This window comes from Phyllostomus discolor, chromosome 6 (genome assembly GCF_004126475.2).
Source record: "Phyllostomus discolor isolate MPI-MPIP mPhyDis1 chromosome 6, mPhyDis1.pri.v3, whole genome shotgun sequence".
Classification (NCBI taxonomy): Eukaryota; Metazoa; Chordata; class Mammalia; order Chiroptera; family Phyllostomidae; genus Phyllostomus; species Phyllostomus discolor.
The window spans coordinates 123,067,227-123,085,408 of NC_040908.2; the positions used below are offsets into that span (position 1 = coordinate 123,067,227).

Below are 18,182 nucleotides of genomic sequence, written 5' to 3' on the forward strand. Positions count from 1 at the left end.
TTGTTTTCAGTTTCTAGCACTTTTAACCCCCAGCATGTTACATATTTGTTTATTTCTCTTCTTGTTTCTCATTACAAGGTAAAATCATTGAGTATAAGTCCTTGGTTTTATTTATTCTGTCTTCTAGATATCAAAACAGGGTTTACATGTAGTAAGAAGAAGAATATCTCTGATGAGCTGGCTCTGTTTCCCTCTCAAGCCTTATTACTTCCCCTCTATGTGGTGCTCCAGACAACTAGCATCTCCTTAACCCTGATCACTCTATCCCACTTTCAAGCCTTTGACAAGCTGTTACTTCCACTTGTAGTACCTTCACTCTCTCCCTTCTTCTGACTTAGAGTTTGAATTTTCTTCAGAGACTTTTCTTCTGACTTCTGAAGTCTGTCTGGTGTCCTTCCCAGGTGCTCCTGCAGCACCTGTGCTTTTTTCTCATTCATGACAGCCCTCTTCAGAACCTACTGTAACCATCTCTCCCCAATAGACTCTGTGCCCACTTCTCAGGACCAGGCATATATTTTATTCACTGTTATATATAAGTGAAAAAGTTCAGAAGATGTGGAATTACATGCTGGGTGCCTGTTTCAACACACAATATATGATGGAGTATGGAGAGAGCAAAGAGAGAAAGAGAAAGAGTGATGTGGGCTAGAGAGAAAAGGGTGGGGGTACTCAGAGTCCTAACAATGGAAAGGAGAAGAAAGAACTTCAGACTCAAGACCCAGACAGCCAAGATGTTCACACTACCTCTATAGGTGTTTCTCTCCCACCTCACCCCCACACACTAATGTGTGAACAGCTACAGAGCCTAACAATCTTTGAAACTTATAAACTTACATTCCTGAAGAGTGACTAATTTGGAAGCTTCAGAAATGGGTGATTAGCAGAGTAAATATCATGTTCTGACTAAGGTGGGCAAGTTCCCAATGAACTGGAGACTTTCCTGAAAGCCAGGGCAATAATAGACACATTACCACTGTTGTAGCTACTTGAACCCAGAGTCTAAGTGAAACCCCTTAATGTCCTGTAAGTCCTGTAAGGGCCTATATGACTAAACTCCCCATCACCTCTATAATTTCGTCTCCTTACTATTATCCCCCTTGTCCATCTGCACACCTGGTCTCCTTATTGCTCTAAACTCTCAGATATACTCCCTTTCTAGAACCTTAATTGTAATTTCTGTATCTTCTTCCTGAAATGGCCTTTCTCAAATATCTCCATATATATATTTCTCCCTCCCTTCAGTCTTCTCCTCAAATGTCTCCCTTTTGTAAGGCCTTCCCTGGCTACTTCATTTAAAATTTCAGCTGCCCCCTTGATAATTATTGATTCCCATCTCCCCTTTATTTTTTTATCCTTAAGACTACTTAACATCCTATTTGGTTTTTCATATTAACTCCATTTATTGTCTGTCCCTGTCACTGGAATGTATACTCCATAAAGATGAGAGGTTTTTATTTTTTGGAGGGAGGCTGTCTATTTTTTCTTTTTACACTATGAGCCCTTGATAAGTAAATGTTGGATGTGAATGAATAAATAGAAAAATTGATTCTCCAACTGATATTATCACTAACTATGTGACCTAACACAATTAGTTTTAATCTCATCTAACCTTTCTCTATAACACAGGTGCAATAAAGAGTGGCTTCCATACATTGAGGTCTGTTTCATCAACTGAAAGAAAAGATGGAAAAAGAAAAGCTGAAGAAGTGCATGCCCACCCTTTGAATGACAAGACTACATTTTTTTGTACACATCTTGGTTTTTAAAGAGGATTTGAACTTCTAGGGTCCAAGGACAAAACTAATAAATGTGCCTTGGCTATTGTGTTTGGCCAAGTGACTAATGAAGAAAAGCACTGACTGTGGCTGACTGTGGGAGTTTGAGTCACCTGCAACAGGGAGACAGATTGTCGAGAGCCCTGTATCTGTAAGTGTGGGAGTAATGGCAGAAGCAATGGGCCCTTGGTGATTTCCCCTTCCCCCAGAGACAGAAACAGTGTGAACCCTGTGGGAATGACACATAAAAGAACTTAGAGATATTGTACCATCTACCACATCCCTGGAGCCTCACTCCCCCAGCCTGTTCCCATGGGCCTCCTGGGCAGCATTATGAATAAGCCGATGCCGGAAGGTGCGAGCCAGCTCTAGCTGTTCCCTCTTGGTAAGACTGCACCATTTTCAAGGGACTCCATCTTCTGGTTTTAGGAAGCCCAAATCCTACTATCCTAAGGGAATTTGAAGACCCCACAAACTGCCTTATGGCAGGGCAAGGGAAGCCCTTGTGTGCCACTTACACCTTCATAGAACAAGAAGGAGTGTCCCACAGCATTAGCTGACTATCCAGTAAGACAAGTGAGTATGAATACAACAGCCACATTTGGACACAAAGAGAAGTGGAAATTGAGTCTAGTCAGGGGTCATGTTAGGCAGAAGGCCAGGCAACATGAGAGGGAGACATGAGGTGTTCTGGAATAGGTAACTGGGAAAACAAGATGATGGCCCAAATCTTAGACTGCTACCAGCAAGGCAAAAAAGATGCCCTGTGAAGAGAGGGGTCAGGACAGTGCCTGACTCTGTGGCCAACAGAGACCCTTGAATCTGTGAATGCTGCATGCAGAACCATGGGCAGGAGGCCTCTGGAAAGGGAGGATATGTTACTGTGCTCCCCTTTCTACCTTCCATGCCTACCCTTTTCTTCACCCAGCTCCCATTTCTCTTGGACACAGAGGTCCAGTGATCTGGCCTCCCTCCAGGAAAGCTATCTTAGCATTACCACATACTTTTCAGCCTGATTTTTTTTGATTTCTGAATCTCTTTCCCCAAGTTACCTATGATAAATACATAGATGGTTGGGAGGATACAATATATAAGCTACATTTTATCTCACTGAAGGCTGCAATTATCTGCTTCTGAAAAGGGCTTTTTATTCTCTGACAGTAGTTAGGGTCCAAAGTTGGGATCTGTACTTATCAAGGAGTGTAGTATTATGCCTTTGTATAAGTTCTGAGGATGGAGAAAAGCAAATAGTGGTCAGAAGTATGAATTTTATAACCCTCAAGCCCTGGATCTGTTCTTCCTGGCTTATCCACAATGAAGTCAAATCTTTTAGTTCCCATATTATCATATTTATTTTAAGACCACTGTTTTCCAAACTCTCCACTAAGGCCAAATGGGAGAGCATCCCACAGTTGCAGTAAGGACCCAGGTTAGGAGCAAAAAAGAATCTTAAGGAGATGAAAAGGTTAACCTGAATACCACTAATAAAGATTCCTGCAGACTTTATTCCCAAGATTCAGAGGCTCTTCTTGAAAACAAGGCCTTGGCTCTTTAGAGAAAATTAGCTGTAAAAACCAGGGCACTAGGGAGCCTAGTAGGGAAAACATTTAAAGAAGTCAGAGCACATGTGTTTAGGCTTGGGGAGGTGGTAGGGCAGAACAACAGTGGGTTTCCAAACAGCAAATGTCTGCCCTAATATGAATGACTTGCTGGTCAACATTCCAGGAAAGACAAAGCTCTAGGAGTATCTGGACCCAGTCCCAGTTCTCTTTGAGGCAATGAAAGTGGCCTTAGAGGCAGCTCTCAGATGTGTAGGAACTCATCAGCCAGGAGCAGAGAGAAGAGCCTTCACAGGGACCCTGCCAGACAGCTAGGACCTGCTGGAGGCCACACAGCCTGTCAGCACCTTTGTCTTCAGGGAAGTCATAGGACAGAGCTACTGCCTTTCATTCAATGACCCCAGATGTTTCATTTTTTTCTTAGTAGATTCATTTTTGGTCTTTTTGGCTTTGTATTTTTCCTTTTAATTCAAAAAATGCTGCTGTGTTTCTTCCCCCCCACCCCACCCCACCCCAACAACCACTGACCTTAGATCTGGGGACCTGGAATCTTAAAAATCTGAAGGAAAAAAAAACCCTCAATGGCTTAATATGCCTTTTATCCCCTTCTCTGTCTGAGTTCTATTCATGTTTCAACACTGAACAGAAAAATCTTCTTACTCAGGAAGGTTTCTCTGATCACGTCTCTCCCCTGCCCATGCATTAAATGCACACCTTATGCTAATACTCATCCCAAACCTCTAATAATTTTGTTACTTAACTGTCTTCCAACCTAGGCAGGGCATCTGAAGGGTAGAAGGTGTCTTTCACCTCTGTATCAATAGCATCCAGCAAATAACTTTGTACATAGTAAGTCATATAAGCCAATGCTTATGAAAGGAATGAATAATTGAAGGAAAGGAAGAGAAAAGATGGAGGGAGAGGAGAGGAGAGGAGAGGAGAGGAGAGGAGAGGAGAGGAGAGGAGAGGAGAGGACACAGCTTTATCTTGAAACAGTTCCTAATAAGGTATCTCTTAATACCTACCTGAGTAAAGAACCACCCAGTATCCAGGCAATGAAGGTATGGGCCAGAAGAAGGAGTCCTAGGGAACTTGAGAAGGATACATTGTTGGATAAGCATTGTTCTTCCCAGGTTATCTTTTAAATATGTAAATGAGCCTTGAGAATAGTGATCAGTAAATGAATGTGAGCTGTCACTTTCCCCTTTGGAAGACGGCTTCATATCTTATGTGGGACTAAATGGCTTGGAAGAAGGAGGAGAGAATAAGAGGAGAGCTAAAGTGCATTCAGTCCCCAGGTTTCCAGCTCTGGCCTCTCTGATTGTGCTCCATGTCCTACCAGGCTGCCAGTGTGACCTGACCTTCTCCAGTGCCCCCTTCTCTGTGCCAACTATGAGTTCCTGCAACTTCACACATGCCACCTTTGTGCTTATTGGTATCCCAGGACTAGAAGAAGCCCATTTTTGGATGGGCTTCCCCCTGCTTTCAATGTATGTCATGGCAGTATTTGGAAACTGCATCGTGGTCTTTATCATAAGGATGGAGCGCAGCCTGCACGCTCCCATGTACCTCTTTCTCTGCATGCTGGCAGCCATTGACCTGGCCTTGTCCACATCCATCATGCCCAAGATCCTCGCCCTCTTCTGGTTTGATTCCCGGGAGATTACCTTTGATGCCTGCATTGCCCAGATGTTCTTCATTCATGCTCTCTCAGCCATTGAGTCCACCATCCTGCTGGCCATGGCCTTTGACCGTTATGTAGCCATCTGCCACCCATTACGCCATGCTGCAGTGCTCAACAATACTGTAACAGCCCAGATTGGCATGGTGGCTGTGGTCCGTGGATCTCTCTTTTTCATCCCACTGCCTCTGCTCATCAAGCGGCTGGCCTTCTGCCGCTCCAATGTGCTCTCACATTCCTATTGTGTACACCAGGATGTGATGAAGTTGGCCTCCACAGACACATTGCCCAATGTGGTCTATGGTCTTACTGCCATTCTGCTGGTTATGGGCATGGATGTCCTGTTCATCACCTTGTCCTATTTTCTGATTATACGAACAATTCTACAACTGCCCTCCAAGTCAGAGCGGGCCAAGGCCTTTGGAAACTGTGTGTCACACATCAGTGTGGTATTGGCCTTCTATGTGCCTCTCATTGGCCTCTCAGTGGTGCACCGTTTTGGAAACAGCCTTCCTCTCATTGTGCATGTTCTCATGGGTGATGTCTACCTACTTGTGCCTCCTGTGATAAATCCCATCATCTATGGTGCCAAAACCAAACAGATCAGAACTCGGGTTCTGGCTATGTTCAAGATCAGCTGTGACAAGAATCTTCAGACTGTGTGATGCAGGTGACCCTTACCACTACATTTCCCCTTATCCTTAATGGCTTGATATAATGACTTACTAATGTTCGCTTAATTTCAGTTGCTTATATAAATGTCAGTGGTTTTGTCTGGTAAGACCTCTAAATTCTGCCTCAGCTCAGAGTGATATTTAAGGAAATATTATGATTTCCTTCCATAGATCAAAACATTACTGATATCTGTATTATATTTAAAAAATAATAATTAGAAAATCTACTGATCCTCAAAAATATTTTAAAAAATATTTTAAATTGCATTTTAGAGTGACAAAAAGTGCAATTCGCTTTAAAACAGGAGTGTCCAACCTGCAGTCCATGGGCTACATGGAGCCCAGGATGGCTGTGAATACAGCCCAACACAAAATCATAAATTTACTTAAAACATTATTAGCTTTGTTTTGTGATTACATGTCACAAAATATTTAATGTGTGGTCCAGAATAACACTTCTTCTGTCAGTGTGGTACAGAGATGCCAAAAGGTCAAACATTCCAACTTTAAAACAAGGGAAAATTAGCCCTGGTTGGTATGGCTCCGTGGATTGACTGCCAGCCTGAAAACCAAAGGATCACCAGCTTTATTCCCAGTCAGAGCACATGCCTGGGTTGTGGGGCAGGTCCCCAGTATGGGGCATGAAAGAGGCAACCACACATTGATGTTTCCCTTTCTTTCTCCCTACCTCTCCCTCTCTCTAAAAATAAATAAATAAAATCTTTTAAAAAAGGAAAAATTACTCTATATGACTACTAACCCAGGCCTCATTTTTTTCCTTCAGATTAGGAGTTTTATTAATGAAAATTCACAATGAAAAAGGAGACTGTATTAAAGTGTATATCCTTGAACATCACAGCTGATGGTAGGTGTAATTGGCAAGATGCAGCAAGGACTTTTTAAAAGTTATAGGCTTTAATGCTGAATCTCATTTTTGAAAATGTGTCCTAACAAAATATTTCTAAGTGCAGAAAACTTTTTCAAAAAATATATTAGTTATGTGCCAAGATTGGAAATTGCATTTGCTGATCAAATACAGTTACTTAACTTTCATGTTATATTGCTTCCTGTTTAACATCTGCCATTTATTTCCTCCGCCTGTGCAATCCTATTTTCTCTCTGCTGTGTGCTTTATGAGATGAATGACTATGTGTTTTGAGAAGTAACCCTGCCCTTGTTGTGGGCTACATATCCAGATTACTCTTCATGTTTTACAACCACCTTTCATATTCTACATTTGGCTTCTTTCCAGACTAAGGAAGAATAATATTTTTGTCTTTTTATCTTTTATACCTTCTTAATTTTGTCTCCCATTTTTAGTGTATTCTGTATCTGTCAAACATTTCAAATGTCTGGATTTTAACTTAATTATAAGGTACAATAAAAGTATATTTTAAATCTTGCTAAGTGTTATACCTATTGCTTTTGTATTTATAGAATCCTCTAAACTCAGATTTGAAGATATGAGAGGTTTCCTAGTCTTCTTTCCCATCAGTGCAGGAATCTGGACAGGTATTATTGGTACAACTGTATGGTGCTAATGCATCTTTTCTCAGGCTATGATGAAAAGCTCAAAACTAACTATAATCATTGGGCCTGTTTTCCCCCAGTAGTTTCATTAAAAAAATCTTGGGTGGAGGTTGGGTGGATAAACCATGGGGGAGACTCCAACCTGTGGGCTCTCACTTAAGAGGAGGGAACTTTAGAGCATCCAATCATGATTACCTGCTCAGAGAAGCTAATCAATACATATAGAACAGGACTGAGGGAAAGAGAGAAAATGGAACACAAAGGAGACTTCTCTATAGAAACAAAGGCATGTCTGTGCTTTGTAAAAGTGAAGATTCAGGTATTGGGACTTACTCTAAATAATGAGGTGAGCAGCCTCATTTCATGAGGTTGAATCTTCTGTGTCTCTCCCCACAACCCACATCTGCTTCTCTCTTCCTATGCATTACTGTATCTCAGTGACACCCTCCTGCCTACTTCCAGGTATCTAAGAACATGGCCAGACTGACAATTTAATAAAGTGTATATCTCTTGCTCCCAAATTCCCCACTGTATACCACCACAGTTCAACTTATTAATATTATTCGTGTCTTCCCTACCCTTCCCTTTACCCTAAAATCTTTATTTTTAAAAGTCCTCTAAAGACTTATATGTCAATATTCATAGAAGCTCTATTCACAATAGTCAAAAAAGTGGAAATAACCCATGTGTTCATCAACAGGTGAATGAATAAATAGAATGTGAGGTATACATAAAATGGTATGTTGTTCATCCATAAAAAGAAACAAAATTCTGATACATTCTACAACATAGGTGAACCCTGAGAATATTATGCTAAATAGCACAAGCTAAGTGACGTAGCTAGGCACAAAAGGACAAATATTGCATGACTCCACTTATGCAAAATACCTAAAACTGGCAAATTTGTAGGGACAAAAAGTAGAATAGAAGTTACCAGAGGCTGTGGGGAGGAGAGGAGGAGGAGTTATCATTGTTTAATGGGTATTTCAGTTTGAAATGATGAAAATTTCTAGAAATGGACAATAGTGATGGTTCACAACAATGTGAATATACTTAATCCCACCTAATTATGCACTTAAAGAAACTTCAAATGATAAATTTTTGTGTTATATATATTTTACTGCAATAATTAGCAAAGAATGAATGTATGCTATTTCTTTATCAATTTTATATCAAAAACATGTTGAAATGACTGTATTTTGGATATATTGGATTAAAGAAAATATATTCCTAAGTGTTTTTAAAGTAGCCTAAGGAGGATGATGTTTAATCCCCTACGTTCAGAGGGGATAAAGCCCTGGGATAGGATTTGAGATAGAATGTTGGTTGAGCTATTGTTTCTGTTCTGTCACTAGGTGGGTAATATTGTCAACTTCATATAACCTTTTTGAACTCTGCTAAAAAATGGTTATTAAATCAGATGACCTCTAAATCCCATCTCCATTCTAAATATCATGTGCTCTGAGCATGAAATAACCATGAACAATCAATTCCGAAGGGCCTGCAAGGCTGAAACCTTCCAGGGACCCCTTTCCTGAGACCATACCTGCTATTTGCCCTAACATAGCACCAACTTGATTTCCTGCCCTCTGAATCTTCTTCCATTTAGGGCTCTTTCCAAAAACCAAAACTGTTATCAAAGATTAGGGATTTTCCACCCCAGGGGATATTCATGGCTCTCTAAAAGGAAACCCAGTCAAACAGAAAGACAAATACCATATGATCTCACCTTTAACAGGAACCTAGGAAACAAAACAAACAAGTAAAATATAACCAAAGACACTGAAATAGAGAACAAGCTGACAGTGACCAGAGGGGAGAGGGGAAGGAATTTCAAGAGAAAAGGGGAAGGGTTTACAGGAACAGGTATAAAGGACACATGGACAAAAACTGGGGGGGAAGGGGAGCAGGGAATGGAAAGGAGATGGGGAGGGCTGGGGGAGTGGAATGGGATGGGAGTAAAAGACAGAAAACTGTACTTGAACAACAATTAAAATAAAATAAAATAAAATAAAATATAAAATATAAAATAAAATACAAAACAGAAAGATCAAACAGTTGAGTGACTTGTGAAGTCAATATACTCTCTGTGATGCTTGTTATCCTCATCTGTTTATTAGGGATAACAGTGTCTACCCTTCAGTGTTTTTGTGAGAATTGTATGCAATCATTAATGTATGACACTTAGGACAGTATTTAGTACGTACTATGAAGTACTGTGAAGTCACTAAGTATTCATTATTATTACTTCCATGGAGGAGGCAGAAAATAATACCTGCCTGAGAAGGATATTGAAGGGATACAATGTGTGTTTCTGCCTGTGACAAGCAAGCCACACAAATTTTTTTGTAAGTACTCATTGAGTCACATTAGCCTCAGAGCTTGGAGTTTAGAAACAGGACTTCCTCCACCCCTCTCTTACACCAGCACCAAGACTAAGGTTGGGGGATGGGGAAAAAAGGGATGGAGTGTGGTGGATGGGGGAGGTGGGATTTAAATAGGATTCAAATGGGATTGAAATGACTGATGTTATGCACTAAAGGAGGAAGATCAACAAAAAGGTCATTTTCAAAGCTTTTCCAGAAAAATTGCATTCTAGAAGGTGAAAAACTAAAGGGCAGTATGGCAATTGCTTATTCCTTATTTGATCCTGGGAGAGTGTTTGTGTTCTGGCTCCCATTGATAGGGAAGACCTTTCAGGAGGATGCCCTCTGGGTACTTGGGAAGCTAAGTTAACTCACAGAGGTGGTCCCAGGCAGCTGCCACTGTGAAAGATTTCTGGGTCTCAGGCAATTGTTCAATGCAGTAAGCATATCTTTCCCAGTGAAAAAGTATCTCAAGGGACCAAAAACTATAAAAACACTACTCTGTTCCCAGCCATATTTATGTTGGCCAGACAGTGGAAGGCCCCAGTTTAGGTATCCAATTCCCCTTGAGAGACAGAGTCTGAGATTTCCCCATAAGTAGAAGAGTCCATTCTCCATTAATTTTACTTAGACCCATCTCTGAGCAGCACATTATTTATATCAAACTGAACTGACGAAAAATAAGAACAGAACACAAATGTGTTTGTTTCTGGCAACAAACTGTTTTTATAATCTGAAGGCAAGATTTATTGTCCATTCATATTTATGAGCAGAGAATGCCAGCATCATATATTTGAGATTCTTTCTGACAATGATCACCACCAATTCTTCAGCTGGTGTCAAAAGTCATGTCCAATGGTCATTTCTTTCACATGATTCAATGTTGAACATTCAAAAATCATTTTAATGTCCCAGACCCTGTAAAAGGTGAAGAAAATACAAAAATAGACACTAGCGGATATTATAATGGGTATCAAATGTCATCTAAAAGATAACAGACAACAAGGGTTGGTGAAGATGTGGAGAAAAGGGAACCTTGTGCGCTGTTGGTTAGAATGTAATTGGAATAGCTACTGTGGAAAACAGTATGGGGGACCCTCACAAAGTAAAATACCTTATGATCCAGCAGTCTCAGTTTTGACTGGGTGTTTGTCCAAAGAAAACAGAATCCCTATCTCAAAGAGATATCTGTACTCCCATATTCAGTGCAGCATTATTGACAATAGCCAAAATGTGAGAACAACTTAAGTGTCCGATGAATGAATGGATAAAGAAAACACGACATATGTGTTATATATTTGTGTATACTTAGCCTTAAAAAAGAAGGAAATCCTGCCATTTGCAACAAAATGGATGAAACTGGAAGGCATTATGCTAAGTGAAATATATTAGACAGAGAAAAACAATTACTGCATGATATCACTTACATGTGGAATCAAGAAGAAAAAAGTCAAACTCACAGAAACAGAGATTTGAATGTTGGTTGACAGAGGCCAGAAAGGTAGGGAAATAGAGAAATGTCGAAAAAAGATACGAGCTTTGGGTTACAAGATGAATAAGTGCTGAATATCTAATGTATAGTATGATGGTAATAGTTAATAATACAATATTGTATAATCAAAATTTGCTGAGAGTAGAACTTAAATGCTCTCAGAAAAAAATATGTGAGGTAATGGATGTATTATTAACTCAATGGTGGGAATCCTTTCACAATGTACACATATATATCAAATTACCACATTGTATACTTCCAGTGTATTACAACTTTATTTGTCAATTATACCTTAATACATTCAAAATTACTTAAAAATTGATAACTGATCTAGGGCAAACGTTTCTTAGCCTTGACACCAAAGGTATGATTTATTTAAGAAAAATTCATAAATTGGGCTTTATTAAGATTAAAAATATTTCTTGAATCAAAGATTCAATGAAGATGATGAAGAGACAGCCTACACAATGGGAGAATATACATGAACATTACATATCTAATGAAGGTCTAATATCTAGAATATATAATGAATTCTGAAAATTCAACTAGAAAAATAAAAATCTAATGATAAATAGTTAAAAACTGATTGGGGCTAAGATGGCGTCAGATTAGGAAGGAGCAGATTTGGCTTCCCTCTGCTCAGGGGAGAAAATCCTGGCTGATCAATGGAGTAGAGAAGCAAGCAAACAACATACTTCAGCATATGTAAAAATAGGGGACTAAGGATTGTGGCGGAACCAAAAAACTGGACCGTAAGAAGAGTGCTGCAACAAGGTAGGGTCCCGGGGACCAGCCTGTGGTCTGGGGGCTGCAGCCCCAGGCCCAGGGCCTGCTGCTGGGTTTGCCACAGAGTCCTTGGGAGAGAGCCGGGTCAACTGCTCCCTCCCGAGCCAAACAAGGTCTGAGCAGCACTGGGAGGAATCCAGGTGCTAGCAAACACACAAGGGCCGTGAGCACCTTTGGAGGCTGTGGACACCGGAGGGGCTGGGTCACACAGCAGGCCCCAACCCCCACAGTCACTGGCCTGGCTGGAGAGTTTGGTGGCGGCAGGAGAAGCCAGGCCACTGTAGGGAGCGGCAGGCTTGAACAGGAGGAATTTCTCAAGAGGAAGGAGTGAATAGACAGACACTGTTTGGGGAATTCTCCTAAAGTGATCAGTCGCTCCAGCCTCACTGCCACCCAGCCGTGGGTGCGTGGGAGCATATGCAGGAAGAGCATCCCCGCACCCCAGTCCATAGCAGTAAACCTGGGGGAAGACCTGATTCCCACACCCAGGGCGCAAGGCTGAGGAGCCAGTGTGAGCTCCACGGGGCCAAGAAAGAAAAGCCATACCAATCACCCCTCAGCCTGCTGCAGCCAGCAAGAACAGAAAAACTGGTTTGGCCACTTTGAAACCAAGAGACTTTTTAACTTGATTCTATTTTTTTAACAATTTTTAATTTTTTAATTTTTATTGTTTTTATTCTCTTTTGATTTCTTTTTCCTCTCTTTCTTGATTTCTTGTTTTATTCCTTCCACCTTCCTTTCCTCCAATTTTATCTCTTCTTCCTTCCTTCTTCTGCCTTTTCTATTTTTACTTTTTAAAATTTTTTCTAAATACCTACAAGTGAGACAAAATCCTGGATCTGTGAAAAGACCAAAGTTGAACCCAAAGACGGGGCATCAAAACAGCTGGGACAGTGAGATAAATTTTACTCGGCTATTACAGGGAACCTGCAAGTTATTGCATATTTGTATTATTATTATTTTTCCAGCTTTCCTACATCATTTTTAATAGTATTTTTGTATCCCTCTTCTTTTTGTATAGTCTTCTTTGCTAGGCTGGATATATTGTATTATCTGACAGTTTTCCCCTGATATCTCTTTCCATACTGTATTGCTAATCTACTATCCTTTAACTCACTTGTGTCCCATTAGCACACTACTCAAGGTTCTGTACTCCCTATTCTTGTTACCTAGATCTCATAGATTCTGTCATATGATTGTTGCCATAATATTATTGTAAATAACTGCTGTTCCATGCAATTGTAATTACTTCACAAACCCCACCCCAGATCTTAGCCCATTTCAAAGTTTCCTGAACTCTATTACTGTAGTGGCTAACTCTATTCTCTCACACACTACACCTATTTACTATCCTTTACTCTCACCTTACCTCAGAATCTGACCTCCCACAACCTCCCTGCTTTATAGATCCAACTCACAATCCTTCCTTCCCCAACAAGAGTCTTATCTTCTTTCCATCCTTTCTAAAAATCAGCTAGCTGAGTGGAAGATCACGGTTAACACTATACATAGTCAAAGGATCTCCTATCTCTTCCCTACTTGCTACTACTATCATAGAATTCTCTGTTGCTGCCTTAAACCATTTTGCCTTCACCCTTCAACTGATGACAAAAAAGAATAGGTGGAGGTGGTGAACATCAGGATACCCACTGGAAGAGGAAACCCAACAACAAAGGAACCACTAACAGATAACAACAGAAGAAGGTGAAGGAGGGAGTAGTAACCACACAAACCTCAATCCAGGACCTATTTGGAAATACAACTAAACAGTAGAGACAGTACCCAATACAAACAACTGAACAAGAGCAAAGAGAATTCTTTAAACCTAATACACACGGAAGAACCAGCTTCAACACAACCTGCCCTCACCAGCCCCCCCAAAAATATAGGAGGAGGTGGACAGAGTGGCCCTCATTTAACCAGCTGGTGGGAAGGAACTACCAAAGAAAGACTCAACAACAATCAAAACCCAAAGGCAAACACAAAGCCAACTTTAATGACAGCCCAAGACCAGTGAGCTTGGGAGATCAAGGAAACTGCACCACTGAAACTCACTGCTATTCTACTAAAGAAGTTCACACCACAAACCCAGAGACCCAGAACAGATTAATTTAAGAAGCTGAGGCCAACAAGAAGAGTCTCACAAACAATGGGAAGACAAAGAAACAATCCCAAAATGAAAGGAAAGGAGGAAGCCTCAGAAAGAATGCTAAATGAAATAGAGGCAATTCAACTATCAGATATTGAGTTCGAAGCAATGATCATCAGGAAGCTCAATGAGCTCACAATGAGCTACCACAAACTACAGGGAAGCTACAATGAACTCACTGAAAACTACATCAGCATGAAAAAGGAAATAGAAACTCTCAACAAAGGTCAAGAGGAAATGAAGAATACAATTTCTGAACTGAATAACACAGTAGAAGGAATAAAAAGCAGGATCAATGAAGCAGAAGATCAAATCAGCGAGCTAGAGGACAAAGTAGAAGAAAACACCCAAAAAGAGCAAGAAAAGGAAAAGAGGCTCAGAAAGAATGAAGAGGGATTAAGAGAAATGCAAGACAATATGAAACATAATAATATCCATATAATAGGGATACCAGAAGGAGAAGAAGAACAAGGGATAGAAAACCTATTTGAAAAAGTAGTGATGGAAAACTTCCCTAATTTGATGATAGAAAAAGTCACAAAAGTCCAGGGAACACAGAGAGTCCCAATCAAGAGGAACCCAAAGAGGCCCACCTCAAGACACATCATAATTAAAATGGAAAAATTTCAAGACAAAGAGAGAATCTTAAAGGCAGCAAGGGAGAAACAGGAAGTAACATACAAGGGAGCCCCAATAAGTCTAGCAGCTGACTTCTCAATGGGAACACTCCAAGCCAGAAGAGAATGGCAAGCAATATTCCAAGTAATGAGAACCAGAGGCCTGCAACCAAGGCTACTTTACCCAGCAAGGCTCTCAATCAAGATAGAAGGCCAAATAAGGAGCTTCTCAGACAAAAGAAGTCTAAAAGAATACACCTCCACTAAACCAGCTCTGCAAGAGATGCTAAAGGGACTGTTTTAAGGAAAGAAAGGAAAAGACAGAGTGAGAGGAACACACGTACATAAAAGGCAATGAATAAGTACCTATCAATAATAACCTTAAATGTAAATGGATTAAATGTTCCAGTCAAAAGATATAGAATAGCTGATTGGATAAGAAAACATGACCCACACATATGCTGCCTACAAAAGACCCACCTCAGGACAAAAGACCTGCACAGGCTGAAAGTGAAGGGCTGGAAACAAATTTTCCAAGTAAATGGACAGGAAAAAAAAGCCGGGGTAGCAATACTCATATCTGACAAAGTAGACTTCCAAAAAAGGACCATAAAGAGAGACCCAGAAGGTCATTTCATAATACTCAAGGGAAGAATCCACCAAGAAGACATAAATATTGTAAATATATATGCACCAAACATAGGAGCACCCAAATACATAAAGAAAATCTTAGAGGACTTCAAGAAAGATATGGACAGCAACACAATTATTGTGGGGGATTTTAACACCCCACTATCAAAAATGGACAGATCTTCCAAACAAAATATCAAAATGATATTGTGGCATTGAACAATACCCTTGATGAAATGGGCTTTACTGATATATACAGAACCCTCCATCCCAAAGAAGCTAAATACACATTCTTTTCAAATGTACATGGAACATTTTCAAAGATTGATCACATGATAGGACACAAAACAAGCCTGAAGATTTCAAGAAAGTTGACATCATACCAAGCATTTTCTCAGACCACAAGGGACTGAAGCTAGAAACCAACCTGAAGGAAAAAAAACCCCAAACACTCAAAATCATGGAGATTAAATAGCATGCTATTAAACAAGGAATGGGTCAAGAATGATATTAGGGAAGAAATCAAAAGGTTTCTGGAAACAAATGAAAATGAACTCACAACAACCCAAAACTTATGGAACACAGCCAAGGCAGTCCTGAGAGGAAAGTTAATAGCCATACAGGCCCACCTAAAAAACTTAGAAACATTCCAACAAACAACCTAACCCTACGTCTATAAGAACTCAAGGAACAACAACAAAGACAGCCCAGAGCAAGCAGAAAGAAGGAAATAACCAAGATCAGAGCAGAATTAAATGACATAGAGACTAAAAGCACAATTCTAAACATCAATTAATCCAAGAGCTGGTTCTTTGAAAAGATAAACAAAATCGACAAGCCTTTAAGCAGACTCATCAAGAAAAAAAGAGAGAAAACCCAAATAAACACAATCAGAAATGAAAGAGGAGAGATTACAACAGATACCACAGAAATACAAAGGATTGTAAGAAATTACTATGAAGAACTGTATGCCAAAAAAAATTGAAAACCTAGGTGAAATGGACAAATTTCTAGAAAAATATAATCTTCCAAAACTCAATGGAAAAGAAGTAGAAAGCCTGAACAGACCAATAACAACAAAAGAAATTGAAGCAGTAATCAAAAATACTCCCAACACACAAAAGCCCTGGACCAGATGGTTTCACAGGAGAATTCTACAAAGCATTTAAGGAAGGACTAACCCCTATCCTTCACAGACTATTTCAAAAAATCCAAAAAGATGGAAGACTCCCAAACTCTTTTTATGAGGCCAACATCATCTTAATTCCAAAACCAGATAAAGACACAACAAAAAAAGAAAACTTCAGGCCAATATCACTGATGAACATTGACGCTAAAAGCCTCAACAAAATACTGGCAAATCGCATCCAACAGTACATTAAAAAGATCATACACCATGACCAAGTGGGATTCATTCCAGGGATGCAAGGATGGTACAATATTCGCAAATCAGTAAATGTAATACATCACGTAAACAAAAGCAAAGACAAAAACCACATGATCATATCAATGGATGCAGAAAAAGCATTTGATAAGGTACAGCACCCATTCATGATAAAAACACTCTGCAAAGTGGGAATAGAGGGAGCATTCCTCAACATAATAAAGGCCATATGTGAGAGACCTACAGCCAACATCATACTCGATGGGCAAAAATTAAAATCTTTCCCACTAAGATCAGGAACAAGACAAGGCTGTCCACTTTCACCACTTCTATTCAATATAGTACTGGAAGTTTTAGCCACAGCAATCAGACAAGAAAAAGAAATAAAAGGCATCCAAATCGGAAAGGAGGAAACAAAACTGTCACTGTTTGCAGATGACATGATAGTATACATAGAAAATCCTATAGACTCCACCAAAAAACTGCTTGACCTAATAAATGAATTTGGCAAAACAGTGGGATACAAAGTCAATATCCAGAAATCAAAGGCATTTCTGTACACCAACAATGAAATAGCAGAAGCAGAAATCAAGAAAAAAAAATCCCATTTGAAATAGCAAAAAGAAAAATAAAATACCTAGGAATAAACCTAACCAAAGAGGTAAAAGACCTGTACTTAGAAAACTACATAACACTCAGGAAAGAAATCAAGGAAGACACAAATGGAAACATATACCGTGTTCATGGATTGGAAGAATTAATATCATCAAAATGTCCATACTACCAAAAGCAATTTATACGTTCAATGCAATACCTATTAAAGTACCAATGGCTTATTTCACAGACATAGAACAAACACTTCAAAAATTTATATGGAACCATAAACGACCCCAAATGACTGCTGCAATTTTGAGAAAGAAGAGTAAAGTAGGAGGGATCACAATACCTGACACTAAACTATACTACAAGGCCACTGCAGTCAAAACAGCCTGGTACTGGCATAAAAACAGGCACACGGACCAATGCAACAGAACAGAGAGCCCCGAAATAAACCCAAGTCTCTATGGTCAATTAATATTTGACAAAGGAGGCAGCAACATTAAATGGAGTAAAAATAGCCTCTTCAACAAATGGTGTTGGGAGAACTGGACAGCTACGTGCAAAAAAATGAAACTGGAGCACCAACTTACACCATATACAAAAATAAATTCAAGGTGGATAAAAGACTTAAATATAAACTGTGACACCATTAAAGTCCTAGAAGAGAACGTAGGTAGGAAAATCTCAGATATTTCGCAAAGAAACTTTTTTACTGACTTGTCCCCTAGAGCAAGGGACATAAAGGAAAGAATAAACAAATGGGACCTCATCAAAATTAAAAGCTTCTGCACAGCTAAAGAAAACAGTATCAAAATTAAAAGAGAACCAACTGTATGGGAAAACATATTTGCCAATGATACCTCAGACAAGGGTTTAATCTCCAAAATATATAAAGAACTTACATGACTCCACTCTAAGAAGACAAGTAACTCAATTAAA

General features: G+C 39.7%; 1 protein-coding gene across 2 annotated transcripts; it reads left to right on the forward strand.

Annotated features, from left to right (window-relative positions):
• Positions 1-1,632: 1,632 nt before the first annotated feature.
• On the forward strand, positions 1,633-5,938 carry LOC114500378 (olfactory receptor 51E2). Of its 2 annotated transcripts, none has more exons than XM_036028922.1 (2): positions 1,633-1,926; positions 4,677-5,938. In XM_036028922.1, the coding sequence occupies exon 2, from the start codon at positions 4,727-4,729 to the stop codon at positions 5,678-5,680; it is 954 nt and encodes a 317-aa protein (XP_035884815.1). In that variant the 5' UTR covers positions 1,633-1,926; positions 4,677-4,726; the 3' UTR covers positions 5,681-5,938. The 2 variants fall into 2 exon arrangements, with proteins under 2 accessions (XP_035884815.1, XP_028372851.1); XM_028517050.2 differs by lacking the exon at positions 1,633-1,926 and adding an exon at positions 2,085-2,351.
• The last annotated feature ends 12,244 nt before the right edge of the window (positions 5,939-18,182 follow it).